This window comes from Loxodonta africana, chromosome 3, assembly GCF_030014295.1.
Source record: "Loxodonta africana isolate mLoxAfr1 chromosome 3, mLoxAfr1.hap2, whole genome shotgun sequence".
NCBI classification, from domain to species: domain Eukaryota; kingdom Metazoa; phylum Chordata; class Mammalia; order Proboscidea; family Elephantidae; genus Loxodonta; species Loxodonta africana.
In genome coordinates, this window is record NC_087344.1 from 146401375 (window position 1) to 146414170 (window position 12796).

The window sequence follows — 12796 nt, forward strand, 5'->3', positions numbered from 1 at the left end:
ATCATTGTCAAAGTAAAGACTATACCAAAACAATGTCTGTAGAAAGAATTTAAAAAATTATGTATATCTATAAAACCTAGAATTATCCCCAAAGCGATACATTTGCTGGCAACCTCAAATCCTAGTCTTCTTGTATATACAAAACTACATTTAAAAAAATTACTGGAGTCAAGATTATGTAAAAGCCTGCCAGATTTAAACCTTTTTTAAATTAGCAAATTTTTGTGAGAATTTACCATTCGTCAGATACTGTGCTAGTGTTTGAACAGGCCTTTATTTTACAAGCATCTGTAGCTAAGGCAGTAATAAAATGAGGAAAAGAAAAGACCAATCAAAAGGACTCTGCCGGTCTATGCGTGCACTGCCGTCGAGTCCATTCCGACCTAGGGTGACTCCGTAGGACAGAGCAGAACTGCCCCATAGGGTTTCCAAGGCTGAAATCTTTACGGAAACAGACTGTCGCATCTTTCTCCCAGAAAGCAGTTAATCAGTTAGCAGCCAAGAACCACTGCAACACCAGGGCTCCTTGTGCCAGTCTACTAGGTGATAAAAGGAAGGCAAAGGTTAGATCTCTCTATTTAGAGATTAAAAAAAAAAAAATGAATGGTATATTCTGCGATGATAAAAGATAGCCACATTATTCTGTGAGGGCATCTCTGGAAGGAATAACGTACTATGTCCTTGAACAATTAGTGTGAATTTCCTGAAGACAAAGGTAAACACGAGGCTTTTTTCATTTATAAGGCCTTAGATAAAAACTAGAACAGCATTTCCTGAAGTGTTTCTAACACTTAGCACAGTACCTGACACATAATAGTTCCTCTGTAAATATTTGTTAATGAATGAAGGAAATGTTCTGACATACACTGGTCTCCTGGGATGCTTAGGGGAGAACTGGTAATGATGTAGAATAAGTTTGGTAAATGTTGGGCTGTATTCTGTTTTTCGATTCAGTAGGTACACTATTGGAAACCCTGATGGTGTAGTGGTTAAGAGCTTATGGCTGCTAACCAAAAGGTTGGCAGTTCGAATCCACCAGGCGCTCCTTGAAAACCATATGGGGCAGTTCTACTCTGTCCTATAGGGTTGCTATGAGTTGGAATCGACTCAGCGGCAATGGGTTTATTTATGTACACTATTGTAATTTTTTTTTTTTATTGTAATAGAGGTCTTGTTTACCAGTAAAAATAAAAATCCTGCTAAACTTTCTTTAACCTAGTGTATCTCAAATTTATTTGACAATGGAACCCTTTATTTCTTGGAACTCCTGTTGACATCCCATGGAACAATTTGGGAAGTAATTCTCTCGAGCCATGCAGATTACCTGTTGGGACTCCTGGAGGGTCGGCATGAATTCTGTGAAGACGAAAACATTAGCACCATCATGAGGAAGAAAGAAAGCAAGCAAAACAGGAAAAACTCTATAGAAAGCTAAATCAGTTGGTTCTTCAGAACCTCATTTCATTGTGTTCTAGGATTTGACCATCCCATCCTTGTACCCAGCTACTAAAATGTTACATTCTGAATTCGTGTGTGTATGTAGAGGCGAAGGAACTTGAAGAGAGAGAGACAGAGAGAGAGAACAAGAGATAGATATGCAAAAAAAAAAAAAAAAAATGCAAATACATGTGGATTACATCAAAATTAATTTGCTGAAGTCAATACGTGTTTAAATTGGTGTATCATATCCCTTGTTAACACTGAGTCAATTCCAACTCATAGTGACCCTATAGGACAGAGTGGAACAGCCCCATAGATTTTCCAAGGACCAGCAGGTGGATTCAAACTGCCGACCTTTGGTTAGCAGCGTGAGCTTTTAACCACTGTGCCACCAGAGGTCCGTGTACCATGTCAGTTAAGTTTATATTAATTTTTAATTCTCTGCCTTAACAAGTGGCATGGTGGTTAAGTGCTATGGCTGCTAACCGTAAAGGTCGGCAGTTCGAATCCACCAGGCGCTCCTTGGAAACTCTATGAGGCAGTTCTAATCTACCCTATAGGGTTGCTATGAGTCGGAATCCACTTGACAGCTATGGGTTTTTAAAATCTTAACAAGTTACTAAAAAGTAATACTGAGCATAGAAACATAAATAGGACATACTTCCTGCACTGTATGTGTACGTAGTAAATTGTTATTGTTAGAGGTACACATATTCATGGTAAAATGCACTATCTTAGGTTCTGTAATAGAGGACGAACGAAGTAGTATCAGAGCCCAGAAGGAATGATTTAATTTTTGAGGGAGGAAGAGGACAAATTCAGAGAAGATTTTGGAGAAATCTTTAAAGCCGGTCCTTGGAAACCCTATGGGGCAGTTCTACTCTGTCTTATAGGGTCTGTGTGAGTTGGAATCGACTCAAGGGCAACAGGGGACATAGTATACCAATTTAAATGTGTATTGACTTAAGCAAATTAAACAAATTTGACCTATACCTTGGAGGATGGGTAGGAATTTGCCAGGTGGGGAATGGTGTGGTATGAGGAGAGGCCTAGAAGTGTGACAGTGCATGAATGAGTGGAGAACAGACAGTAATCTATTTGAACATTTTGGAGGCACTTTGGACGAAGTTGGGAGCCCAGCTGCTAACCAAAAGGTCAGCAGTTCAAATCCACTAAGCAGCTCCTTAGAAACTCTATGGGACAGCTCTACTGTGTCCTTTAGGGTTGCTGTGGTCCGAATTGACTTAGTGGCAACAGGTTTTGGAGAAAGTTACAGAAGATAATGCTGGAAATGTAGTCTGTAGTTGTGTTTTATAAGACATTCTGGGAAATTAATAATTATAGTCTGTTTATCCAGGAATATTTTTCTACATCTTTGTAAATAAAATATAAACTACATTTTCTCTTTTTTGTAGTTTTCAGAGTTTCAACAATGCTGAAGTCAAATGACTGCTTGTTTTCTTTGGACAATTTGTTTTTTGAAAAACCAGATGAAACTGAAAAGTAAGTTTGCCTTAAATGTAACATAGTACATTGTTTTAGGGCCTTTTTTTTTTTTTTTTTAATCCTTAGGGAGTTTTAATTTTCTCTCTGTAAATAAGTATATAAATAAAGGGGGGGATCAACAGAATGATGTTTTAGTCATATATTTGGTAAACATGGAGCCCTGGTGACACAGTGGCTAAGAGCTCGGCTGCTATCCAAAAGGTTGGCAGTTTAAATCTACCAGCTGCTCCTTGGAAACCCTACAGGACAGCTCTACTCTGTCCCATAGGGTCACTGTGAGTTGGAATCAACTCAGTGGCAATGGATTTGGGTTTGGTTTTGGTAAACATGGAATTCACATGTAAGGGTAACTGAAGTTTAACATTTTAAATGCTATCATTTTAAAAATAGAGTAGGATCTTGCCTGTTTGGCTCCCATTTATTTGCATTTCTGGTTTGTCCAAATTATTTTTGGCCAAGGTAAAGATTAGAAGTAATGGTCAAAAGGTAGTTCAGGACAAGGAGTGATGGAACATTTTGGAGACAGAATGGGCAGTGTGACCAAAGGCTAAGTGTAATAGGCAAATTCAGTTCAGGCAAAAAGTAAGGATGGAAATAAAGATGTGGGACCAAAAGAAATAAGAATAGACAATAGGTAGTCTGTAAAATACTGGCTTCTATGGATTTTCACATATGAATTCTCTAAATTTTAAATTTTCTATGTATTTGTTCTGTTGTATTATCCTATTTTAATGAAGCAGTTAGCAAATTGTATTATTTATTGCTTCATTCTTTTATTTTTTTGTTCATTCAAATATTTAAATATGATTGAATGCTGAAAGGGGTATAAAAAGGATGAAACAGACTTTTACTTTTTTAAAAAAACTTGAAATCTAGTTGAAGAGATTAAACATATATATGGAACGCCAAACATGAATAAATCCTAGTATGCCCATGTAGTTCATCATCCAGGAATGAACAAGTGTATCCAAACTGGGACAACAAGTGTTATTCAGGACTGTCCTGGGCAAATTGGAACATATGGTCATTGTCCTAACAATACAAAGTCAAAAATATGTTCGAAGCAAATGGTAAGCATATATTTCATGCAATGAAGTTTCAGATTCAGAGAGAAGGTCATTTTGGGCTAGACTGCTAAGGTCAGGCTTTATGGTAGTGGTAGGGGGACTTCAGGGAGTTTTGAAAGTTGTGATAATTCTTATAGCAAAGAGGAAGTGGACACTTTAAGGCAGAGTGTCACAGTGAGAGAAAAGAAATGGAGATGGGACAATTCATGGTACTTTTAGGAGAGGGTATGTAGAGAAATTTTGCTGGAGTAGATTCATAAAGGGGAAGGAGTGGGACATAAAGTTAGAAAGGTAAATTGAAGTAGACTGTGAAACTCTTTTAATGACGACAAGGATCTCAAACATGGTTATTTATGTGTTAAAATTCATAGACTTGAATCAGCAAACATTTACTGAATGTTATACCGAATTATATAAAGTATTGTATTAGGCACTAATGATGCAAAAAGAAATGAAAGAAATCCTTAGGTGTTTACAAGCTAGAGGGAGTATTCTTTCTATCTGTATATCTATCTATCTATCATCTGTCCATCCCTCCCTCCCTCCCTTCCTCTCTCCCTCCCTCCCCTATTACCTATTACCTATCTATTACCTGGAAACCCTGGTGGCGTAGTGGTTAAGAGCTATGGCTGCTAACCAAAAAGTCGGCAGTTTGAATCCACCAGGCACTCCTTGGAAACCCTACGGGGCAGTTCTGCTCCGTCCTGTAGGGTGCTATGAGTTGGAATTGACTTGATGGCAACAGATTTTTTTTTTTAATCTATTATCTATCATGTGTCTATACACACACACTACTGATACAGGAAGGATTGTGATAAACTTAAGTTCAAGCAATCTGTAAGAAGAGGGAAAGGATAAAATATTTAGGAACCTGGGGATATTTTTTTGGAGAACGTGGGATTCGAGCTGGACTTTGAATGAATATAAACTCAAGTGCCTAGAGCAGTGTCTGGCACATAGTACTTAGTAAATAATTGTTGAATGAATTAACGCATGCATAAAACAGTAGAACATCTATACGTGGTTATGGGGATGGGCGGGCAGAAGGGCAAGCCAAGTAAAGGAAACATCTTTGAGCAAAGATGAGAAGGAACAGAATGTATTAACTATTTGGTATACAAGTAGGTCAGTTTAGCCAGGACTGTAAAATACATGTCGGAAAGTTAAAACTGTAAGGCAGCCCCAGGCTATTAAGAAGTTGGCATTATTCGGAAGATTTTGAGTATAGGAGTAATATGATGAAAACAATTTCAAATTAATATGGTAAGAATGCGTAAAATAGAAGAGAGAAAGCCTGGAGGCAGTGAGGCCAGTTAACACACTATTGTTTTCAACCAGACATAGGTTGATTAGAGTTTGGATCAGAATAGTGACAGTGGGAGTACAGAGGAAATACCTAATTCAAGAAGTATTATAGGGAAGATGCAATAAGATCTTGTATGTGTCTGGATATGTATAGTAAGCAAGATTCTACTATAGTTTGGATTCTGGGTGATTGGGAAAACGACGGAACCACTGGAAACAAAGTGAGAAATCATAAGAAGAGTTAATTTTATGGAAAGGCTGAATAGTACAGCTAGATGTGTGCTTCTTGTATAGTTACCATCTTTCTTGGATTTTCTGCAATAATTCCTGTGCAGAAAAAAAAAAAGGTTAACATAGCAGGCCTAAACTGCTACCTTTGAAAAGGCCTGCTTGCAAGATTGGCTCTTGCTGGCTTTTGAGAACTTAGATTTCAAGAGGATTCCCACCATTAACTGGTAAGAGTGGCTCACTGTACCTAAACTATTTGTACAAACGATATGGTTTATGCTGAATTCGTGCTTTCCTTTTGGGAATAATGGAATTTGGGTATGTACCAGGCAGAGAATGCTACATTATCAGCCCCCCAATAAAAGCTCTGAGCACTGAGTCTCTAACAAGCTTCCCTAGTTGGTAACATCTTGCACATGTTGTCACAACTTGTTGCTGGGAGAATTAAGTGCATTCTGTGTGGCTCCTTTGGGAGAGAACCCTTGGAAGCTTGTGCCTGCTCCCCTGAGGACTTCCTCTAATCTGCCTTTCCCTTTACTGATTTTGCTCTGTATCCTTTTGCTATAATAAGTCTTAGCCATGAGTATGGTTATAGGCTGAGTCCTATGAGTCCTCCTAGCAAATCTTCGAACCCTGGGAGGGGATGGGGTTTGGAGACCCTTCTGACACAGTCCCAAACTTCAGATGCTCTGGTCTATTGTCAGAATATATGACAGACATTGTCAGATGATGTGTTACAGATTTTTGATTTGAAAAATATGGTTACAGTAGCTCTGTGCTAGGAGCTATGAGAGGAGAAAAGTAAAAGACTGAGTCTTTCACTTCAGGGAGCTTAAAATCCTAAATGAGGGGATAAAAAATAAATTATAAAATCCTTGGGACTTGGCATAGAAGACGTGTATGATGTTTTTCTTCACTTTGTTTTCTACCACCTAACTACCGCTTATATTTTCAGTCTACTGAAGGACAAGTCAACTTTGGCTGGAAAAGAAACATTAAAACCGTATAGGTCGGTAGTTCGAATCCGCCAGGCGCTCCTTGGAAACTCTATGGGGCCGTTCTACTCTGTCCTATAGGGTCGCTATGAGTCGGAATCGACTCAACAGCACTTGGTTTCGTATGTTAAGATCACAGCTAAAAGATAAGGAAGGTAGTTAAAGGTGCCAACAGATGGCAGAATGTCATCAATTACTGAAGATTTATGAAGTGATTTGTCTGTTCATCTGATCTCTTAGATTTCCTGTGGTTTATAGATGGTTCTAGACCAAGAATATTTGGGTTTAGGACATTAATTTGTAATAATGCTGTAGGAATACTCTAGAACACCAATAACAGTGTCATTTACACATTGATGACCTGTGATGAGTTGAGGTGTGTCATAGATTCTAAGGTTTGGGAATGATTTACTACTTTTTTTTAATTGGATATATTTAAGATTCCTGTCACTGGCATTTGGATTAGAGAAAAGGAGATAGAGTTATAGCCATTATTTAGGTAGTATGTGTTACATAACAGCATTATTAATCCTATGACACATAAGGAAAAAAGGGTTGAAAATGCTGCTATATAGGGATAAATCAAAATTAGACAGCAAAAGATAACAGAAAATTCATTTATGGGATGTTTAAGAGTCTGATATTGAGTAATGTTTAATTAATAAATATATTATTTCCCATGTCTAATGTTATATCTTTATGAACTTATATATTCACATTTTTATGTCTTACATAGCTCTCCAGGCAATGAAAAATCATTGGATTGGTTTCTCCCACCTGCTCCATTGATTTCAGAAATTCCAAATACTCAGATGCTAGAGGAGGAAATAGAAAGCCATAAACTGTTAGGTAAATTATCATATATTTGTTGTGAAGCCAAATCCATGCAGTTCTTGTCAAGGTAAAAAATCTAGTAGCACCTGATATTATAAATTCCTTTTATTTTAATGAAATATAATGAAAGTCAGAGATTTTTCTTATCCAAAATACCTCTCACCAAATCTTAAAATCTAAAACATTTTCCTTCTCCATTCATACATGTACATACATATGCATACATATATACACATATACAGTCTTACACACACTTGTTCTGATTATTTTATGAATTTTTTTCTCTTACTATTTAAACTTCTACCATTGCTATGCAGTTTTTTCTTTGTCCTGTACTAAAGGTAGAATAATCTGGTTTAGGAACCAGATCCCTGAAATACGTTGAGTTAAAAAAAAAAAAAAGGAAGATAGTTTGAAGTCCCTAGGTGACACAATGGTATGTACTCAACTACTAACCTAAAGGTTGGCGGTTTAAACCCACCCAGTGGTACCGTGGAAGAAAGGCCTGGAGATCTGCTTGCATTGAGATCATAGCCAAGAATATCCTGTGGAGCAGTTCTACTCTGTAACGCAACGGGTCACCATGAGTCAGAATCGACTTGATGGCAGTGGGTTTGATTTTAGTACATATAGTTTGATTCCATTTTTGTAAAACTCAAAAACAAGCATATCCAAACAATATATGTGATATATAAGTGGTAATACTTCTTAAATTAGGTGGTGGATTCTTGGGTGTATGTTTTATTATTAAACTTCATAATTTACTTATATAATAAACATGTACATATATATTATATACTCTTGTATGTATCAAATAATATGTAGCATATATATACAGATATAGTAAAGCAAACTTTAGCCCTAAAAAGGTGTCCAAACTCCGCCTGAAACCTTCTAAAGATGCTTGTAAAGTCTATAAAGAAACCATTAAAATTCTATCATTCTAATGAAAGTGCTGCTAAACTTTTAAACTCAAGATAAAAGAATAAGCATTGTATAATATAGTACTGAATCATATTCAGTAACATTTTATATGATTGGTTATTGTATTTCTGTGTGTAAATTATTTATATAAACTTAAAAAGATTTATAATTACTTGTATAATTCTATCATTTGTAGTACATATGATAGTTAAATACAACAATTATAATCATTTCTATGGGTCAGGAGTTAAACCTATTTTATAAGGTATAGCCTATGTAGTTTTTTCATTTAATTTCAGTAATTCAGAATTAACTTCTGAGCACCCTTCAGTGATGTAACATTTCATAAGAATAACGACCACCTGTATTTCAAAACCTTACTTGGTATTGCAGATTATCCTGTTATTGTAGTAATAATTTTCTTTTGCCTTTCACATTTAATTAGCAAACTTCTTGAAAGCTTAAAAATTTTTTTACACCATCATTTTGAAAATTAGTTTTTATAGAGAGTATATAATATTAATATATTCCTCTTTTATAGGTCAGGAAAAGAGACCAAAAAAGTTAACATCAAATTTAAAGACAACTAATGAAGACATACGTTATATTTCACCAATGCAAAACCTCGAATTTGCCTTCTCCTTTGGTAATCTAAATGTAGGAGGGGCAGGTAACAGTGACTTACCACACGTTACTGGCAAGTTGACGTATGGTTCTTCTCAGAAATACAAAAATCACATTGGCAGTGAAATAGCACCTGAGAAAAATGTCCCTGATGACACAAACTTAATTAACTTTGCAGATGATAAAGGAGAGAGCACATCAGCATTCCGAAAAAGGTAACTAAATGAAATAAACAATATTCAATAAATCAAGTTGAATATCAGTACAAAAGTATGAAATATGGTACAATCTGATTGAGAAGAACTGCAATAACAAGTAGCAAGTCTGCTATGTGCCAGACACTGTACTAGCTCTGAGATTCTGGTTCAAGGAGCTTATAATTTAGTGGAAAAAAACAGATTGTAAATAAAAAACTAAAAATAATTGATTAAATACTTTATAGTATGAGAATTATTTTGATCAAGTATGCAGTTAGAACAGAAGTTCTCAAACTTTTTGTTGTCAGGACCCCTTTATACTTAAAAATTATTGAGGATTTACAGACATTTTGTTTATATGGATTATATCTATCAATATTTAATCATGTTAGAAATTTAAACTCTGAAGCTTAAAAAATATTTGTAAATTCATAAAAAGTAATGATAAATCCATTACATTAAGATAAATAATGTGTATTTTATGCAAATAATTACATTTTATAAAACAAAAAATAATGAGAATGTCAGTGTTTTATATTTTTGCAAATGCCCTGAATGTCTAGCTTAGTAGAAGACAGCTTGATTATCAAATCTGCTTTTGCTGTCAGCCAGTTGTGATATGACATGGCATGTAGCTTATGGAAAATTCCATGTATGCTAGCCAGAAAATAAGAGAAAAAAAAGCAAATAATGCCTTAGTAGTAGTATGAAAGTCGCCTTGATTTCAGGGACTCCCCAGATCATCCTTTGAGAACTACTGTGTTAGAGTCAGAAAATGTTTTCCTGAGGAAGTGGTTAGATAGGTTAATTACAGTAAATTTGTTTTTTCAACTTCATTATACTTCGAGCAAACAAGCTAAAAGGATAGGTTGTAGTCAGAATTATTGATTTAAGAGCAGGAGCAGTTCTGGATAATGATAAAGCTTAGGGTGAGAGAGTAGATGATGAGTGAGCTCATGTGAAGGAAAAAGACAGTGAAGATGAATTTTCTAAGGAACTGAGAGGCCAGAATTTTGAATGGATTGTCTACATGAATGTTGAAGTAACCCAGAATGGCAGAATTTGGGATTGAGAGGAAAAGATTTTGAAGTGACAAGGAAGGGCAGGGCAAGATGGTGAAGTGAGCAGTTGCTCCCATTTATTCCCCAGCAACTAACCCACTGAACAATGAATAAAAACAAGCACAGATTTAGATCTCAGAACTCTGGACAGCAGCTGAAGTGTTGGAGAGTCGAGGTGAGCCCAGAAACAGGAGAGGAGGATCAGGAAACACCACAGAAGCTGGGAGAACCTACTTGCTAGCATCTGGAGCACTCACTCACCACAGCCATTTTGGGACTGGGTTGGGCAACATCTTGAAAAAAGAACACAGAATGGGAGCTAAACTGGGGAAGCCATAACCTAATTTCTAAGGCTGCACAAATTGGCCATGGGAGCTTGTGGACCATGCACTTGGGAGGTGAAGGGAGACTGTGGCACTGTGAAAGAATGCTTTTGAATCTTGCAACCCCAGACGGACAGGCACTAGGACTGAGAGGTCCTGAAAAGTCACCAGGATAAGGGGGATACTTTAGATGGGCAAACAGAGGGAAACAGCTGACTCCCTGCCCACAGTGGGTGTTACGGATTAAATTGTGTCCCCCAAAAGTGTGTATCAACTTGGTTAGGCCATGATTCTCAGTATTGTGTGGTTGTCCTCCATTTTGTGATCTGATGTGATTATCCTATATGTTGTAAATCCTAGTCTCTCTGATGCTAATGAGGCAGAATTGGAGGCAGTTATGTTAATGAGGCAGGACTCAATCTACAGGATTAGGTTGTATCTTGAGTCAATCTCTTTTGAGATATGAAAGAGAGAATGAGGCAGAGAAGATGGGGACCTCATTACCACAAGCAAGAAGAGCCAGGAGCACATGCATCCTTTGGATCCAGGGTCCCTGTGCTGAGAAGCTCCTAGATCAGGGAAAGATAGATGACGAAGACCTTCCCCCAGAGCCAAAAGAGAGAGAAAGCCTTCCTCTGGAGCCTGCACCCTGAATTTGGACTCCTAGCCTCCTAAACTGTGAAAGAATAAATTTCTGTTTGTTAAAACCATCCACTTGTGGTATTGCTGTTATAGCAGCACTAGAGGGCTAAGACAGTGGAATACCATGGGAAAGCCTATACGGAGCGCCTGTGACGGAAAGACATAGAGCACTCATTAATTGCCACGGGAAAGCTGAACACCACCGCTGACATCAGTGTCTGCAGCCAGCTAAAATCTACCACACATGTGTATTGAACTCCAGATCCCAAGCATCTGGAACTCTTGAATCAGCACTGAAGAAAACTTAAGGATAAGAGTGCCTTTAGTAGTTCTTAGAATATAGCAGAGCAAACTCAACCAAGTATAACCAGAAATTTTCTCATGAAAATCAGAATACAATTTATACTGTTAAAAAAAGGTATCAAAATGGCCCAAGTTCAACAAAAAATAGTAAAACACACAAAATCACAAGAGAAGAAGGACCAGTCAAAAGGAAATCATGAAGAAGAGGAAATTTCTCCTATGTAGGCAAAGTTAATGTCAAAAATAGAAAATTTTCAGACAATGGTACTAAATATGTTTAAAGAAAGCAAAAAGGACACAGAAAAAATAACAGAGCTCAGGAAACAAATGGAGGAACAAAATGAGAGACTCAACAAGGAAATTGAAAACATTAAAAAAAAAAAAGAGGACTGCTGGATGTGAAGAATAAAGCAACTGAATTAGAAAAAGCAAGAGAAACACTCAACAATAGAGTCAAACAAACAAGATAGACTAAGTGAACTAGAAGACAATAACTGAACTTATCAAGTCTCAAGAAAAACAAAAGAACAAAGAAAAGTGAACAAAACCAACTGGAAATACAGGATTCAATTAAGAAATCTAACATTAGAGTTATTGGAATTCCAGAGCACCATGACAACAATAAAGGCATAGAATTTTCTGAGTAATAATCAAAATTTCCCAGACTTGGACAGAGAACCAAGCCTGCAAATACAAGAAGCTACATTAACCCCAATTAGAAGAAATATAAAAAGATCAGTTCCACCCCACATCCTAATAAAATTCCTGAAAACTAAAGACAAGGAAAGAATTCTGAAAGCAACAAGAGAAAAACAATATAAAATATCAAGAGTCCTTCATAAGAATCAGTGTGGCTATCTCCTCAGAAACTGTAGATGCCAGAAGACAATGGAGCAACATATATAAAATACTGAAGGAAAATAATTGCCAACCAAGAATTCTTCACCCAGCAAAGCTGTCATTCAAAAACAGGAAAATCAAGACATTCCCAAATAGAAGGTCTGGGAATTTTCCACTACCAGACCAGCTCTTCAATTATAACTCAAGGGAGTTCTCCAGATGGAAAGATAAGAATGTTAAACAAATACTCAAATCCATATACAAGAAAAAATGCAAAAACTTGAGCAATTATAAGGACCAAGTACATGATATTTTCAGGGAATAAACTCAGTAATATAACCCTGCAAACAATACAACATCAAAATTGTAAGAATTAGGTACAAAGCAAACCTATCAGATATAGGATGTACAATGATGTTTATGGAAACTCAGTAACAGAAATGAGGGAGGGAGGAGCAAGTCAGGAATAGATTTAATATTTTAAGGTTGTATGTTACCCACTGCTCA

General features: G+C 36.6%; 1 protein-coding gene across 21 annotated transcripts in view; it reads left to right on the plus strand.

The window, feature by feature from the left end:
• Positions 1–12796, plus strand: part of HFM1 (helicase for meiosis 1) — a 134077-nt gene that overhangs the window by 3900 nt on the left and 117381 nt on the right. For 11 of the 21 annotated variants that reach the window (XR_010321465.1, XM_064282301.1, XM_064282300.1 and 8 more), the window contains exons 2-4: positions 2856–2943; positions 7278–7390; positions 8841–9138. Coding sequence is in view for 18 of the 21 variants with exons in the window: in XM_064282301.1 (XP_064138371.1) it covers positions 2873–2943; positions 7278–7390; positions 8841–9138 (482 nt within the window). In the remaining 3 variants the exon portion in view is untranslated. Of the gene's footprint in view, positions 1–2855; positions 2944–7277; positions 7443–8840; positions 9139–12796 lie in introns of those variants that run through there. The other 10 variants (XM_064282313.1, XM_064282312.1, XM_064282317.1 and 7 more) reach the window with 5 other exon arrangements.